Source organism: Diabrotica virgifera, chromosome 3, assembly GCF_917563875.1.
Source record: "Diabrotica virgifera virgifera chromosome 3, PGI_DIABVI_V3a".
NCBI lineage: Eukaryota > Metazoa > Arthropoda > Insecta > Coleoptera > Chrysomelidae > Diabrotica > Diabrotica virgifera.
Window position 1 is genome coordinate 182,115,796 of NC_065445.1, and position 18,294 is coordinate 182,134,089.

The window sequence follows — 18,294 nt, forward strand, 5'->3', positions numbered from 1 at the left end:
TTGTCTTTCAAAATATACACTTAAATAATATGGTTCAATAGATCTGACCTGTTAATTCACCAACGTGAAGTTGTTGAGGCTGCTTACTGTGTAACTTGTTGGCTTCGGCTAGGGCAGTAGCTAAATTTGTGTGTTAGACTTCCACACTTGTAACATGATCCTCGATCCCGCTTTTGCTGGCGGCATTCGTTCATCCTGTGCTCTTGTCTACCACAGTTGTAGTACTTGATATGGGTTGACTGTTTTACCTGCACCCCTGTTCGACTCGAACTTCTATGAGCTGGAATCTGGGTTGTTGATATTCTTGTGTTGGAGTTTCCCTCATCTTTAACGACACTACTCATTAGTCTAAAAAGGTCTTCCGTACTATTAATTGACGATAACATCATTCGGATCGGGTTTTGTAGCATCCTATCATCAAAGCCATCTATTATGTAGTAAATGTAAGGACATGTAATGAGAAATCAAGAACGTTACGGCCTTCCCCAACTGATTCTCCAAGGGAAGGTAAATGGTAAAAGAGGACCGGGAAGAAGACGCATTTCCTGGCTTAAAAATTTACGTAAGTGGTATAACACGACTACCACTGAACTGTTCCGCGCTGCGGTAAACAAAGTCAAGATAGCCATGATGATCGCCAACGTCCGCAACGGATAGGCACTTTAAGAAGAAGAAGATGTAGTAAATAATCCCTCGATCACTGACACGAGCACTGTTACCTTAAATGAGCTTTTCATGAAAATAATTTTCATGAATCTCTTCTCCTCTTCTACTTTCCATAGTTTTTCTTAATACTACTGTGTTCAATCTCAAATTAATCCCTTAATTTGTAATCTCACATTATTCTTAACTTCCTAAACTTTTATAGTTTCACCGTGTATAATTGAAACATTGGGAAACATATCGAGTAATAGTTTAATTATTAGAGGCCAGTGAACTTTCTGCAACCTAAATAAATTGCCAAATCATGGTATTTCCATTTGAACTTCATAAGTTTTGCAATAGCTTGATTAAACTGTAGTGTGCAAGTTCATAGTTCTTGTTACCGCGCAAGTTATTGATGATTTGTACTTATATTTTGATGAGATTATAAATTAGCCAAAGGGACTATTTTGAGTCGCAGTCAATTTAAAATACATAGTTACCTCATTAACAAGTGCGTAAGTCGTTGTTAGAAGTTATGCCTAGTGTAATTATTATCAGTAGCTGTCATTAAGGGCAGTGTATTATAGAAAGTTACCCTCTGTCCGGCCTCTGCCAACTCCTTCCATTGGTCTCTATCCTGAGCAACATATTTCCAATTTGTTCCGGCTATTATTTTAATGTCTTCAACCCATCTCATCTGTGGTCTTCCTCTTGGTCGTTTACTTTCATAAGTTCTCCAATGTTGTATTGTAGCGTTCCAACGTTGGCTTTTTTGTCTAGCAGTGTGGCCTGCGAAGTTCCATTTAAGTTTGACAATTTTTTTGTTATATCCTCGACTTTTGTTTTTGATTTTAACCAGTTTTTCCTCTTTTTATCTGACAGTGGTAGGTACTTATACCTAACATTGCTCTTTCCATGGCTCTTTCTGTTGTGGCTAGTTTATTCATATTTTCCTTGGTTAGGGTCCAGGTTTGACATCCATATTATATCATGATAGGAAGGATGCACTCTATTATTGCATTTATCCAGTAGTGGGAGCACGCAAAATAGAATTATATTTTAGTGACGTCACCTTGCCTAGCAACCGTCGATTCTCCCACTATGAAATTCTATTTTGTGACGTCAGCAAAATAGAATTCTACTTTGCGTGCTTTTGGCTCAGGCCTATTCTGTAACTACAAATCGCATAGAGGTCAGCAAGTCGGATCGGAGTTTGTAGGAATTGTTATTCTGTAACTCATATTGACCTCTACTATCGGAACGTTGGGTCGAAATTGATTTCGACTACATAAGAAGTCCTGTCGAGATCACATTTCGACATCGTAATTGGTCTTGACGGTTGCGCATTGACATTATAATTTTTATTTTGATGTTTATTTGATAAATTAATTACCAATTTTAGTCTGTGTTGTTGTTTATTTAGATAATTATATACAAGTATATTTAATTTTATATATCAATAATTATACAGCATCAAGGTTAAGAGGAAACAGCAGCGATCAACAGGTAGCGAAAACGCGTTCCAAGATTGCGGCTGTAATTTTGAATATTTTTTCGAGATATTTGACACACGTAATCGTAATATAATAAAGAATGGCGGTACAGAGCCCAATTTGAAAAATATATTAATATGTGGAAATTACTCTGTAATTAAATACAATATTAAAAAAACGAGCCTGTACCGCCATTAAGTAGAACAAAAAAATACACTTTCTTCAAATAAACTTTTTTATCCGATGTCTAGATTTTGTGTCATTTTGGAACTACTAATGAAATAAAAAATTTTAGTAGTTCCAAAATGACACAAAATCTAGGCATCGGATAAAAAAGTTTATTTGAAGAAAGTGTATGTTTTTGTTCTTCTTAATGGCGGTACAGGCTCGTTTTTTTAATATTGTATTTAATTACAGAGTAATTTCCACATATTAATATATTTTTCAAATTGGGCTTTATACCGCCATTCTTTATTATATTACGAATATGTGTGCCAAATATCTCGAAAAAATATTCAAAATTACAGCCGCAATCTTGGAACGCGTTTTGGCTACCTGTTGATCACTACTGTATCACCTTAATAGCATCATTAATATTTTAAGAATTGCTACTTTAGTTAATTTACTGGTAGAATGTGTAGATTTGAAGGTATCTCATGTGTTTCAAACGAAAATCCAAAATTTTTCTTAGGAAAAAAACTTACTTTTACCATGCAATAATATTTTATGTTCAGAGATAAAGTCTACTATGTAATCTAAAAGCTCAACAGTTATTTTTTCTTTGGTGTTTGTGATCCCAATCGTTGTTCCACTTGTCATTTTTTATTCTTGTTGTGTGGAATTTATCAAACTTAACCAAAACACACCAAAATGGCTTTTTTATGAATTCTTCGCACTTATTTCACCTTGCAATGTGGTGTTGCCACCTCCTTCTGAGAGCGTCAAATAGAAGTTGGCATTTTCGATATATACTGATTACGGTGTGAGTTACGAAATGCCAACCCAACAAAAATGACGCGATAGATAACCAACATTCCGATTTCAGGTAATTACGATTCTACTTGGTCATTTCTATTTGATTTGTTATTAAAGTTACAGAATATGGCTGATTATTGCACTCATTTTCTTTTATAATCAAATATATTATAGTTGGTTTTTATTGTAGGTTATCTCCAGGATGAAAACAAAATGGAAGTTATGGGAAAACTGCTCCAAGATTCATCTTACAAACAAAGTGACATGAGTCGAGACATTGAAAAAAAAACATTAAATAAAAATATGAATATTGGGACTAGAAAAAGACCAAATAAATGTGAAATTTGTTTAAAAGAATTTAGTCAAGCAAGTGATTTGAAAAAACATTTGCAAGTACACACTGGAGAAAAATCCTACAAGTGCGAGATTTGTTTTAAGCAGTTTAGTCAAGCAGGTAATTTGAAAGCACATTTAAGAGTGCACACTGGAGAGAAACCATACAGGTGTGAAATTTGTTCTAAGCAATTTAGTGAAGGAGGTAATTTGAGAAGACATTTGAGGATGCACACAGGAGAAAAACCATACCAGTGTGAAATTTGTTTTAATCAGTTTAGTGACTCAAGTGGTTTAAAATGTCATTTGAAAGCGCACGCTGGAGAAAAACCACACAAGTGTGAAATTTGTTTTAAGCAATTCAGTGAAAGAGGTTCTTTGAAAAGACATTTGAGGATGCACACTGGAGAAAAATACAAATGTGAAATTTGTTTTACACAATTTTCTCAGAAACACCATTTGAAAACACATATGGTATTGCACACTGGAGAAAATCCTTATAAGTGTGAAATTTGCGATAAGGAATTTAGTGAAGCAGGTAAATTGAAAGTACATTTGAGAGTGCACACTGGAGAAAAACCATACAAGTGTGAAATTTGTTTTAAGCAGTTTAGTCGAGCAGGCGAAATAAAAAGACATTTAAGAGTGCACACTGGGTTAAAACCATACAAGTGTGAAATTTGTTTTAAGCAATTTAGCCAATCAGGCGTTTTGAAAAAGCATTTGAGAGTACACACTGGAGAAAAACCATACAAGTGTGAAATTTGTCTTAAGCAATTTAGTGAATCAGGTCATTTGAAAATGCATTTTAGAATACACACTGGAGAAAAACCATACACTTGTGAAATTTGTTTGAAGCAATTTAGGGAAGGAAGTTCTTTGAAAAGACATTTGAGGATGCACACAAAAGTAAAACCATACAAGTGTGAAATTTGTTTTAAGCAATTTAGTGGAGCAGGTAATTTGAAAAGACATTTGATATTGCACACTGGGTTAAAACCATACAAATGTGAAATTTGTTTTAAGCAATTTAGTAGAGCAGGTACTTTGAAAGCACATTTAAGAGTGCACACTGGGTTAAAACCATACAAGTGTGAAATTTGTTCTAAGCAATTTAGTGTGTCAAGTAGTTTGAAAAATCATTTGAAAGCGCACATTGGGGGAAATACATCATCATCATAAGTGGCTAACAATCTGTTGTGGATCTTGGCCTGCTCGCAAAGAAGTTGCCACTCCTGTCGATTCCTGACAATCATGCCTATTCTGTAACTCATTTCGCTGATAGAAGTAAGGAAAATCGAATAGAAGTAGCCAAATCGAATAGAAATAGTCAAAATCGGTGTTCCATAACTCCCTCGGAATCTCTACAATCGGAATAGTGAATAGAAATGACTTCGACAACATTTACCCTGTCGAAATTAGATTTCGATATCGGAATTGTGCTTGACGCAAGCGCATTGTATTTTGTTTTAACGTTTATATTTAATATCTACTAAAAATAGCATCAATGAAAAAACTGGAATCATTCGAGATGTGGAATAGAAGAATTCTAAAAATATCATGGACAGAACACGTCACAAACAAAGAGGTTCTGAGAAAGATGAATAAAGAAATGGAAGTCTTAAATACAATTAAAACCAGAAAATTGGAATATCTCGGACATATTACACGTGGAGAGAGATACAACTTGCTCCAACTCATTATGCAGGGAAAGATTCAAGGAAAAAAAGCATAGGGAGACGCAGAATATCGTGGCTGCGCAACCTGAGAGAATGGTACGGATGTACATCAAACGAACTTTTCAGAGCAGCCGTCTCCAAGATCCGAATAGCTATGATGATTGCCGACCTCCGCCGCGGAGATGGCACTTGAAGAAGAAGAAAAATAGTTTATTACTACAGTGGAACCTCGATAACTCGGATTAATCGGGACCGCGGCCGATCCGGGTTATCGAAAATCCGGGTTAGCCGGAGAATATAGTAAAAATTAATAAATAACCTCCATTACAATTACAAAAACATGAAACACATATGCACAGTACACATCTAAATTACGTATAGTTGTATAGAGTGTAGAGTTTTGTTCATTTCTTGGTAAAAAACTCAGTCATACTGTAGAGATGTACCGACACCATAATATGGTAGGTCTGGATCCTGCGTACAAAAAAAAATTGATAAATAGCAAGCTGAAAATTTGTTATTAGCTTAAGGGTGTCTAGTCGGACAAACATTAATATATGGGAACACTGGAACAGGGGAAGTTTTAACTGTGGAACAGGTTAAAAATTTGGAACGGTCAGACCACGAAAACGGCACATGTATTTTTTCCGACAGAACAGACTTAAACTCTCCGAACAGAGATTAAACTCTCATGCAAAAATCAGACTGCTATTTATCACCAAATTGGCGTTTTAATGAGTGGAACATGTAGAATATGTCAAATGACAGGAATTATGACAGGTGATAAATAGCAGTCTGATTTTTGCATGAGAGTTTAATCTCTGTTCGGAGAGTTTATGTCTGTTCTGTCGGACAAAACAAATGTGCCATTTTCGTGTTCTGACCGTTCCAAATTTTTGACCTGTTCCACAATTAAAACTGCCCCTGTTCCAGTGTTCTCATATATCAAAGTTTATCCGACTAGACACCCTTAAGCTATTAATAAATTTTTAGCTTGCTATTAATCAACTTTTTTTTCATACGCGGGATCCAGACCTATGGTAGCATAATATCATATTATGATGCTGCAATAAATTTATTTTAAAGATTCGTCTTTATCAATCCAACCTAATGTTTCTAGTTTCTTTTCCATTGTCACTGCAACATTTTTACGTTTTGTTACCATTACGTAGACAAAGCAAACACAATCTGAAGCACGATTACATTACAGAACGGAAGTGATTAATAGGCTGTACTACACACAATACAAGAATTTTTAAATAGTCACGTCTTTTTTAAACAATGCTAAGACAGTTTGACATAAATAAAGAAAAAGGAATACAGACAGGTGTCTGTTCTTTCCGATAAGCTGAGACGGTCGCTCTGGCTGCCGCCGTGTGCATGAATCATTTTTACTATTGTACTTGTGTTCAAATTACACAAATACACATTATCTCTGAAATATTATTTGGCCTACATACATTTTTATTTGATAAAATTGTTAAATTGTTTATTTGTTAAATTTTTGTCTGATGAAAATCGGTCCGGGTTAGCCGGACTTCCGGGTTATCGGGGGCCGACTTATCGGGGTTCCACTGTACTTATTTATAATTATTTATAGTATTTTTACCTTTTGTATCTGCTTAATTTTTTAGGCTGTCGTGTTTTTTTTTATTTTTTAATGGCATGGACTTGGTCATTCAGCCAGTCACAACATGAGGTACGTAGTGTCATGTGTAGTGTGTGTGTTGAGTAAGTGTCTTGTTACTTTGCAAAGTCGACGTCATTATCTTTGCAAAGAGACGCTAATTGTATCCGAACGTCTGCGGTCCCTCCTGTGAGTACCGATCCCACAAGGACAGAAATTATCTTCATTTATTAATTTATAATAAGCGAAAAATTCCTGACCCTGGTGAGATTCGAACTCACGACCATTCGGATATTTCGATCCAAAGGTAGGCGTTCTTGCCACTGCGCCACAGAGGGGGTTAGGCTGTGGTGTTATTTACTTAGATAATTGTATATTTAATTTAGTCATGTTGTACGAGTATGCATTGAACCTAACCTCATTTTATATTTGGCATCCGGAAACTAGGACAAAAAATCCCCACAAATTATCCCTGGACAATAAATGCCCGGAAAAAATCTCCGGACAAATAATCCCCACAATTTTTTTTGGACAAAATATCCCCACAAAAAATCCCAGACAAAAAATCCCCAAGAAATATTTGCTGTCGAGTCATCATCATATATCATACATCTCCAAGTGGAGCAAAGGGCACTTTGCGGTGTTTCAAGTAGCATGAGGAATGATGGTGAGGTTGCTAGTCCCACGCATCATCTGTTCAGTTCCGTCCAATTTTGTTTACTAGTTTTCTCCATTCTCTTCTGTTTTTTGCTATCTTTTTTGCATCGTTCCATGTTAAATTATTTTCTTTGAGTTCTTTCTCTATTGTTCTTTTCCACGTGTAAGATGGTCTACCCATTTTTCTTTTGCCTTGAGCATTGTAATGTAGAGCTTGTCTAGCAATATTTGTTGCTGGTTTCCGTAAGGTGTGTCCTATCCACTTCCATTTCCGTTTTTTTATTGTATGTTCTATCCTTTCTTTATTTGTTATTCTCCACAATTCGTCATTAGTGATTTTATTTGGCCAAAATATTCTCAGTATAATACGTAGGCACCTGTTAATGAAGGATTGTATTTTCGAAAGAATTTTTTATGGTGTTTCCATGTTTCTGCTCCATATAACAGGACAGACTTTACATTAGTTTCAAATAATCGTAGCTTTGTTCTTCTGCTGATGTTTGTCGAGGCCCATATCTTGCGCAAAGAGTTGAAAGCGTTTTGTGCGAAGCTTATTCTTTGTGTTATGTCCTTTTCTGTGCCTCCTGTTGTGTTTAGCAGACTGCCCAAATAACAGAAATCTTTTACTTCTTCTATTTGTTTCCCTTCCAAATATATATTGTTTCCGTTCGTTTCCCCATTTGATAGTATTTTCGTTTTTTTTTCGGATTTATTTTTAAGCCGGTTGTTTTTGCTATGTTGTTCAATCTGGTGATTTTGTTTTGCATGTGTTGTCTGTTTGATGTTGAGACATATGTCGTCAGCGAACTCTAGATCCTCTAGTTTTGTAAATGGTGACCATTGTATACCTGTTTTTTATCTTCAGTTTGTTTCATTATCCAATCTATGACTATTATAAACAATGTCGGTGACAAGACACAGCCCTGTCTTACTCCCTTTTTGATGCTTATTTGTTGGGATAGTTCCCCTTCATGTTCAACTCTGGCAAAACATTCGTCGTAGAAAAGCCTTATTACTCTTATATATTTGTCTGGTATTCCATAGAGTTTTCATACCCTCCACATCATATTACGATTTATTGAATCAAACGCTTTTTCGAAGTCTACAAAGTTGATATAAACTTCCTGATTCATTTCTGCTGATTCTTCCAGGATGATTCTTAGGGTATTTGTATGGCCAATACAGGAACTGTTCGGTCTGAATCCTATTTGGTTAATTCTTAATTTTTCATTTATGGGATCTTTAATTATCTCCAATATTATTCTGGCCATTATTTTGGTAGCTACAGTGAGAAGAGTGATTGGTCTCCAGTTTTCGCATAGTGTGAGATTTCCTTTCTTTGGTAGCTTTATTATAACTCCTTCACCCCAATCTTTTGGTATCTTTTCCTCGATCCAAATTTTTTTAAATAGTAAGTAGTACATATCCACTGAGAAGTTTAAGTGTGATTTTATCAGTTCTGCGGGAATTCCATCAACACCAGCCGCTTTGTCGTTTTTTAAAAGGTTTATAGCATACCTTATTTCGTCCTTCGTAAATTCGTCGTTTCTTATGATTAATGTTTCGTTTCTCTCTGTTTCTTCCATCTCTATTTGTGATTCAATTCCTTCTTCATAGAGTTCTGCGAAGAATTGTGTCCATCTTTGGGCAATTTCTTTTTGAGTCGTGAGTATTTCTCCTTCTTTCCCCATTAGTTTCGTTCTTTGCTGGCTCTTGTCCCCTTTAATTTCTTTGGTTATTGCGTAAAGTGTCCTTGTGTCATGTATTATCGCTGCTTCCTCTGCTTTTTTTGCCATTTGTTCCATATACAGCCTTTTATCTGTTCTGGCTTGTTTTTTAACTTCTTTATTTTTTTCTGTGTATTTTTCCTGCATTTCTTCTTGTTTTATCGGGTTTGTTGTTTTGATCAATTCAGTTTTGATTGCTCTTCTTTCCTTGATTTTTGTTTTAGTGTCCAGCGTTATCCATGGTTGATCAGCTTTCTCCTTGCACCCTAATATCTCTTACCCTGCTTCCATGTACGCATTTTTATATATTTCCCATATACCTTCAATGCTAGATTTTCCTACTTGTTCCAAGTTCCCCACATGCCTCTCCAACGTTTGTTGGTATTTGTTTGTTATGCTAGAGTCTCTTAATTTATTTGTATTGAATTTTCTATGTTTTTTGTTATTTATAATTTGCCTTGAGGCTAATTTTTATTTTTGCTCTCACTAATTCGTGGTTTGATGCACAGTCGGCTCCTCTCATTGCTCTCACATCTTGTAAGGAATTTTTCCACTTCTTTTCAATGAGAATGTGGTCAATTTGGTTTTTAAATTTTCCTCTTGGTGACGTCCATGTTGTTTTATGGATATCTTTATGTTGGAATAATGTTCCCCCCCCCCCCCGCAATCATCATATTGTCGAGCAAAGTTCTATTAATCTCGTGCCATTGTCATTCCTTTCTCCCATGCCATGAATCCCCATTACATGTTTCTTTCCATTATTATTAGATCCTACTTTGGCGTTCCAATCCCCCAAAACGATTTTTATATCCCGTTTATATGTTTTTTGTATTTTTGCTAGCAACATATACATCTGGTCGTATAACTCTTCCTTTGTTTCATCTTCTTGTTGATTTGTTGGAGCATACACATTAATTATTATTAAGTTTCTAAATTTGCTTTGAAATCTTCCCCATATAATTCTCTCAGAGACATTCTCCTACTCCACCAATGCTTGGGCCGATGCTTTATTTAACATTAATGCCACCCCTTTTTCTTTGTCTGAGATTATATCTTTGCCAGAATAGATGACAGTAGTTCCACACTGTAATTGGATTCGTCCTGACCCATTCCATATAGTTTCACTGATCCCTAGTATGCTTATGTTGTATCTACCCATTTTTGTTGCTATCTAATGTGCTTTACTTATTTCCGCCATTGTTCGTACATTCCAACAACCTATAAATATGTTTTCCCTTGTATCAATTTCTCCTTCTATTGATTTCCAAGTTTTGTTTCTTTTTCTTTTTTTATTGCTATTTACCCTATTTCTCCCCACCTTGTCTGTTTGCAAAACCATACTCATATCCATTTCGCGCGATGTTGTCTCCGTATGTTGTTCTGGTTTTAATCTTAGTTTTTTGCTGGATGGGTTACTTTCATCATTTTTTCTCTTTGGTCATTTTCGCTGTGTAGAGATCTATCACTCATTGTTCTGGCTCTAGTTTTATCTATGGGAGTTTCTGCAATATTTTCCTTTCTTTGTTCATCCGCTGGCCATGTTTTGACTTCTTCTATTCCGTATTCATCTCCGTTTATTATTAGCTTGTCACATTTAATCTTCGCATTATATCCTTTTGTTCTTGCTTCTTTCATGTGCTTTAAAAGTATTTTTCTTTGTTCCAAGATGGTTTTTGGGTAATCCTCATTCACGAACCATTTTGTTCCTTTTAATTTCCTGCTTGCCTTTAGGATTTCCATTTTTTTACTTGCACTTGTTAGCTCAGCAAGGACCGGTCTTTCCGAGTTAATAGTTTTACCGCCTAATCTTCTAATTTCTGTTGTCTCTTGGTCTGCTCTGCAATGTACTTCCATTTTGTTCATGACTTCCTGCACTTTGTTTGACAACATTTGGGTATCTTCATTTTCTGTTTCTTCAAGACCGTATTTAATTAAGTTTTTTCTCTTCATCTCTCTCTCGATTTTCTCCATTCTATTTCTCTGTTGGTTTATTTCTTGCTTTAGTAGCATATTCTCTCTTTTAGCTCCTGGTTTTGATTTCTTAATTCTTTAAGCTCTTCTTGGATTCCATCCAATTTTTGCTCTATTCTCGTATCCCTTGCTTCTATTCTGTCCAATTTTTCTCGCAAATCCTTTATGAATTCTTCCATGTTGTTTATTTTTTCGTATCCTCCTTTAACCGACTCTGGGTATTCAATCGTAGTCAATTAGATACTAAAGTATATTTTTACACGCGAATAATTTGGCTGTCTGCGGTAAGTGCAAAAAAACCGAATCGACTTCGTGGAGATTTTTGCCCTTCTTATACTGGCCTATTTAAAAAGGTATTTATTTCTTCCTTCCCTATTTCTCCGTGCTTTTTCAGATTTGGCAACACCGCCAAAAATTGTTCAGCGATTACCTTCTTATCGAATTCAATAATTAATTGTTTTGTTTATTTATAGCTAACCTTGTTTTTTGACTTGCACTTGCTCTGCAGGTTTTATTCACTTAAAAATGTTTGTTTCACTCCGAAATTTTGATGTACACTTCGCTGTTGTCTTTAGATACGACTTGGTATGGTCTTTACATTTTATTTTCACCTCCGTTTTAATAATTTTCGCGATTTGTTCACAGTGATTTTCGAACTTATTTATCAAGCCAAACCAACGTTGCCAATTTCTCCTTTTCAGAGCAGCCGTCTCCAAGGTCCGAATAGCTATGATGATTGCCGACCTCCGCCGCGGAGATGGCACTTGAAGAAGAAGAAAAATAGTTTATTACTACTTATTTATAATTATTTATAGTAATTTTACCTTTTGTATCTGCTTAATTTTTTAGGCTGTCGTGTTTTTTTTATTTTTTAATGGCATGGACTTGGTCATTCAGCCAGTCACAACATGAGGTACTTAGTGTCATGTGTAGTGTGTGTGTGTTGAGTAAGTGTCTTGTTACTTTGCAAAGTCGACGTCATTATCTTTGCAAAGAGACGCTAATTGTATCCGAACGTCTGCGGTCCCTCCGGTGAGTACCGATCCCACAAGGACAGAAATTATCTTCATTTATTAATTTATAATAAGCGAAAAATTCCTGACCCTGGTGAGATTCGAACTCACGACCATTCGGATATTTCGATCCAAAGGTAGGCGTTCTTGCCACTGCGCCACAGAGGGGGTTAGGCTGTGGTGTTATTTACTTAGATAATTGTATATTTAATTTAGTCATGTTGTACGAGTATGCATTGAACCTAACCTCATTTTATATTTGGCATCCGGAAGCTAGGACAAATAATCCCGGACAAAAAATCCCCACAAATTATCCCTGGACAATAAGTGCCCGGAAAAAATCTCCGGACAAATAATCCCCACAATTTTTTTTGGACAAAATATCCCCACAAAAAATCCCGGACAAAAAATCCCCAAGAAATATTTGCTGTCGAATAGTTCTCTAAAAGTTTTCCTGAAATTTTAACAAATTTCGAATTCCAATTCCATGCTGAAAACTTTATTTGTGTTATATTTTTGTTAACTTTATTTGTTTATACATGACAAAAAACTGTGAGTTTTTTCAAAAATCGTGGAAAATATGGGGAATGAGCTATGGCCCCGTTTTCATGACATTTTGATAACGCGCTATTACAACTACATACATTTTATGTACTTGAGACCGTTCACATGCCAACGCGCGTCTTAATGACCTAAAACGCGCGTTAGCATGTGAACGGTCTTCAGTAAAATGTATGTATTTATAATCGCGCGTTAAGCGCCTGACATGAAAACGGGGCCTTAGCTCATTCCCCATATCTTCCACAATTTTTGAAAACACTCACACTCTTTTGTTATGTAAAATTTGAAGTTTTCAGCATGGAATTGGAATTCGAAATTTGTTCAAATTTCGGGAAAACTTTTAGATAACTATTAGGCAGCAAATATTTCTTGGGAATTTTTGTCCGGGATTGTTTGTGGGGATTATTTGTCCGGGATTTTTTGTCCAGGGATAATTTGTGGGGATTTTTTGTCGGGGATTATTTGTCCGAACCCCGGCATCCGAATGCTGAAAGTTTGCCAGTTACAGTGTTGCCATATTTTTTTTGTTTGTTTATTTCTTCTACAGTTTCAATCAATGGCATAATGTACAAGAATAAATTGTACAGGAACGTTTAAAATATAAAGATAGACCTGTAGCGTTGATTCATAAATATATTATACCAGTTTACTTGTATTTTTATCAATCAACGCTTATAGAAAAGAGGTCATTCTTGGGAAAAGTTGTTTATCAATTATTTTAGCTGGAATCAAATCTTAAGATTGTATATTATTAGTAATATCTTACATCATACATCTTATCTTCATTTATCTTTTTTATTTATCAGTTTATCTTCTTTTTTATAACAATTTTACTTAAGTTTGATTTAAAACCATTTATCATCGTTGAGCTTTTTGTGTCCAATATTTACACTAATATTTTATTGTTTACTTTTCATAACTCTAATTTTTTGTTATTTGAAAACTACTTTTTAAAATCCAAATGTATGTAATGTGATAGTATGAAAAATTGAAGATCTGGCAACGGTGTCGTATTTCAAATTTAGAACCAGCAATAAACAGCTCACAGAACAATAATTTCGCTTGACAATGCGGGGTCGCGACCCCCTATTGGCAGCGTCAAATAGAAATTGCCGATTTCGATTTACCCGGATTACGATGTGAGTTACGGAATGTCAATCTAAACAAGAAAATGACGCGATAGATATCAAACATTCCGATTTCATGTAATTACGATTCGCTTGGTCATTTCTATTCGATTTGTTAAAAGTTACACAATAGGGCTGCATTTCCCTTTATCTTCTGACTCTTAGAATGTGTAGTCTTCTTCCACAGCATCAATCCATCTTCGTCGTGGTCATCCTCTACTTCTTGTGCCCTCTAATTTATGGCACAGGCAATATTGATATAGTTATTTTTATGTAATCACATTATGCCGTAATAGTTTAACTTAAATTTAAGATGATTTGTAAAAAATTGCAAATACGTAAATAAACATTACATTACATTATTGTAAGTAAACAATGTTTTTTATTACATATTTTAATTTACAATCTGCTTCATCGAAGTTATAAGTAAATAGTTTGAATGTTAAATACATGAGGGAGCAGCTGCCCTGTGGCAACCCTCCTATTATAATTTTTACATTAGATCATAATATGTAAAACAATGTTTTAAAATTATTTTTATCTACTCTATCTCATATTATGTATAGTTTGTGAAAACTGTCATTATATATAGAAGTACGTGAAGGGTTTAAAGTGTGCGTGAAGTAACAATGTATTTTAAATAGGATTTATTTTTTCGCACTGTTTTTGGCACACTTTTATATAATCAGATATCCTTAACTTCCGCGTTGTCATGGTCATGACATTGTGAGCAATAAATTACAACCACGATACACTAAACACCGGTATGGGCAGGCGCATCGCAGTCACAGAGTGTGACGTCACTTGCGAAGCAAAAAATTTGAAACTGACTGTAACGTAGATTGGTTTTCTCATGAGCATTTTTCAGTGCGTCACAGTTTTTCGATTTCTTTCTAACGCATTAAATTGTATATGACAGAAAAAAAGGCACGTCGGTGATTACTTTGGTAATTATTCTAGTTCGGTGATTATTCTAGTTGTCGATAGATGGCGCTATAGTAGAAAAAAATTTATTTACTAATTATATAATATATCTACGAATATAATATGTACAATTTATAAGACTATACAAATCAAAGAAAATATCATTTTATAAATGCAATAAAGACAATTGATTTGTTTGTATGCCTAATTGCAAATAAAATTTGACAACTGTCAGATTTAACTAAAATGTCATGTTAGAATAAATGTTATAAATGTATATTATCACGGAGTTACCTTTTTTTCTATCATTTGTGACGCACTGAAAAATCCTCATGAAAAGAACCATAATTATTATTGTAAATACACATTAATAATACGAGTTTAAACTCATGTGTAATCTGTAAAAATTTTATTTGTACTTTGTTACTACTTGCCGATGTTACCAGTTTTTATACTCTATATTTCTTTTTATGCGAAGGTAAATAAATACTTTTATTTCCTAACTTAAACAAAAAGTAATAAGAAATCAAAATCAGAGAAAACAAACTATTTATTCTTATTTACAAAACTATAAAATCCATATATCTATAATTATTTAATCTTAGTTAAAAATATAAAAACAAAAAAAAAGAGATAAAAAGCCCAAAAATAATGTTTATGCTTGCCTCGAAGAATATTCTTTTTAGCGTACACTAATATTGTAATTATTAAAACTATGTAATATGTTACTATTTACAAAAGCCAAAAAAAAACAAGTTGTCTGACTACTTTATCTGTATGTAGATCGCGGTGGCGGCTTAGACTGGTAAAACAACGTTTTCTTTTGATTGGTTTGATCCGACCTTATATTTTTGTCGATGTTTCGTTCGTCGTACGGGAAAAACACACAATTCTCTAGTTGCCTTTATTTGTTTCCACGGGCACTTAATAGTTTCTCCAAGTATATCGGCCCTGGACAAGGAGTCTCAAAAAACCCACAATATACAATAAATAGGGGAGAAAGAAAAATGGCCTGAAATAAATAGACACATCAGCATGCAGGAAGTTCAGAAGGTATAAATTTTATTAAGAAACTACTAAAGGTTTCCCTTTAGACGCCGAATCAGGTGTAAAAAAAACAAGGCTTACCTTAAAGATAGTGTGTGGCCAAAAAGAAGATACCTAAATATCCGAGAATTATAAATACTTGGCAAGCAAGATACTCTAAAATTTCAGGAAGTTGAATATTTATTGATTAATTCTCAGGATGACTTCTAATTTAAAATACTTAGACAGTTTCATAAGACAACACTAGTCCTTATGAAGCGGGAATCAAAAGTGAACAAAATATGACACTAGACAGGTAAAGACAAAGAGATAACACTTACTAGACAGGTAACAATTTATACCTAAAACGTATAGCCCAGGGTAATAAGGTTTTTTCCATGACACTCGAGCAGCCAGGGTACTGAAGCGTTTTTTCGACAGGTAATACCTATGAGAACAAATTGTAACTATTTCCTGCGTACGATCTGGCGGCCATTTTTATTTATAAACAATTTAATGTCGAAAAGCGGCATTTTTTCCGTTTTTTTTTTCAAATCAAAAGAAAACAGTGTATCTTGTGGTTACATTAGTACAAAAATCTTCGAGACCATGGAAAAACCTTTAAAATGACGTATTACAAGGGTTGATACACTTATTTATTGTTAATTTAATTGAGAAAAAAGGTCTAAATTTCAAGAAAATTAATTTTGCAATAACTATTGTAAAAATTAGTGTACAACTTTGAAATTTTTGTCAAATGAGGGTTCATTAGTGCTTAACACGTGACAAAAATTTCGAAGCGATTCATTCAATTGTTTATATTTTATTCAATTTTTTTTATCCCAGAGAGCTTTTTTTGCAATAACATAAGTCAGAAAAACAGAATGTTAGAACCATTCTACAGGTGTCAAAGGAAAGAGCATAAGCTAAACTTTCAAACCTGTTATAATGCAAACCTGTTAAATAAATAATTATGCAAATGTCTCGTCAATTTTTCCTTATAAACAATTTGAATAACTTTCTTGTTATATCCGGTACAAACATTTTTTTGCACATTCTAAAAGATGGCATTTTTATACGAACTTAGGAAAAAATAAGTTAGCCTAAGTCAATTAGGGCCAAAGTTAGCAACATTTTTTTAAAAATCCACAGCTAATTTGTTTATGATAAATAAGAATCGAAAGTAGCGCTCTTCCACTTTCAAAGGCACGAAGTATTCAGAAAAAAATTTGGATTTATTTGCTCTTTAAGGGAGTCGTCAATAAAGCTTCAAAAATGAAGTACAAACGCGACCCGCTTGCTACCGACGAAGTAGAAGCATAAAATCCGTGCGACCTAAAATTGAAATATCAACTTCAAAATCCTACAATTTTTTGTAACTTGGGAACCAACCAATGGATTTTAATGTTTTTTATTTTAATTTGTATGTACTTTTAGCGTACTTTACAAATATGGAGTCTGTTGATTTATAAATTATTTAATAAGCAATTGAATTTCTTTAAAAAAATTTTTTTTCAAAAAAAATTTTTTTACTGTATTTTAGGTGAATAACTACAATGTTATGTGTGTAATAATTGATAAAAAATTGTAATAACTATATTATTACTATACTCACCGGCACAAAATTCGGCCACCCAAAATTTTTGATTAAGTTTAATAGTTTATAACTTTACTATTTGTGCTCCGATGTTTAAGATTCTTGCACCAGTTTGTAGATACATATATTGATATCGTTTCGTATTTTTCCGATAACAAAAAAAAAATTTGCTTGCATGGCATTATAGAGGGGTGAATGGAAGCGTTGTATTTTCTACTAACTTTAAAAAATTCTGTGGAAAAACGGAAGGGCTCATTTTGTGTCATAGTCCTGTCATATTATTCCAGAGCATCACTAAAATTTTGTCTTTTGAATTATCCGAATATCTCTTTTCTTGTAAGAGCTGTATCATTTTTTGTAAGTAAAACACTGATTGACTCATAAAATAGAGGTTGGATTGACAGATCTCAATCCTGTTAAGCATTTATGGGATGAATGTTTTGTGTTTTTATTTACAGCTCTTACAAGAAAAGAGATATTCGGATACTTCAAAAATTAGCTTACAAATAGATGTTTACATGTACTTTTTATAAAAAAGTAAAAAATATGTCCACTTAATAGTAGCCTTTGTAGGTACATACTTTCCAAATGAGTTCTTCTCACATGGAATGTTCGTATAAATAGTTACTCTATAGGCACATTTTAAAAAATCTTCTTAAATTTGTAATTGAAAAAAAGTTTATATTTTTTATTCATATAAATATAAAATCTAAGACATAAAAATGATTTGATAAACAATGAATGACAAAATTCACATTACTGCAACTGTAAGCAAACTTATAGAGTAAAAGTCGCACTTTTATAGAAAGTTTTCTTTTATTATATAATATATACGGAGAGGGGCTAAATTATGGAATAAATTTATTTTCTTTAAAATCGACGACTTAAATAAAAATCGACCTGTTTCGGGATTTCTCCACAATCCTCCATTTTAAGAAA

At 33.9% G+C, this 18,294-nt stretch overlaps 1 protein-coding gene across 4 annotated transcripts in view; it reads left to right on the forward strand.

The window, feature by feature from the left end:
• Positions 1-18,294, forward strand: part of LOC126881432 (zinc finger protein 227-like) — a 159,983-nt gene that overhangs the window by 53,164 nt on the left and 88,525 nt on the right. Inside the window, exon 2 of one of the 4 annotated variants that reach the window (XM_050645708.1) lies at positions 3,304-5,569. The exons of the other annotated variants lie outside the window; for them this stretch is intronic. Within the exon in view, the coding sequence (XP_050501665.1) occupies positions 3,304-4,628 (1,325 nt within the window). The 3' untranslated portion in view covers positions 4,629-5,569. Of the gene's footprint in view, positions 1-3,303; positions 5,570-18,294 lie in introns of those variants that run through there. 4 annotated transcript variants of the gene reach the window in all.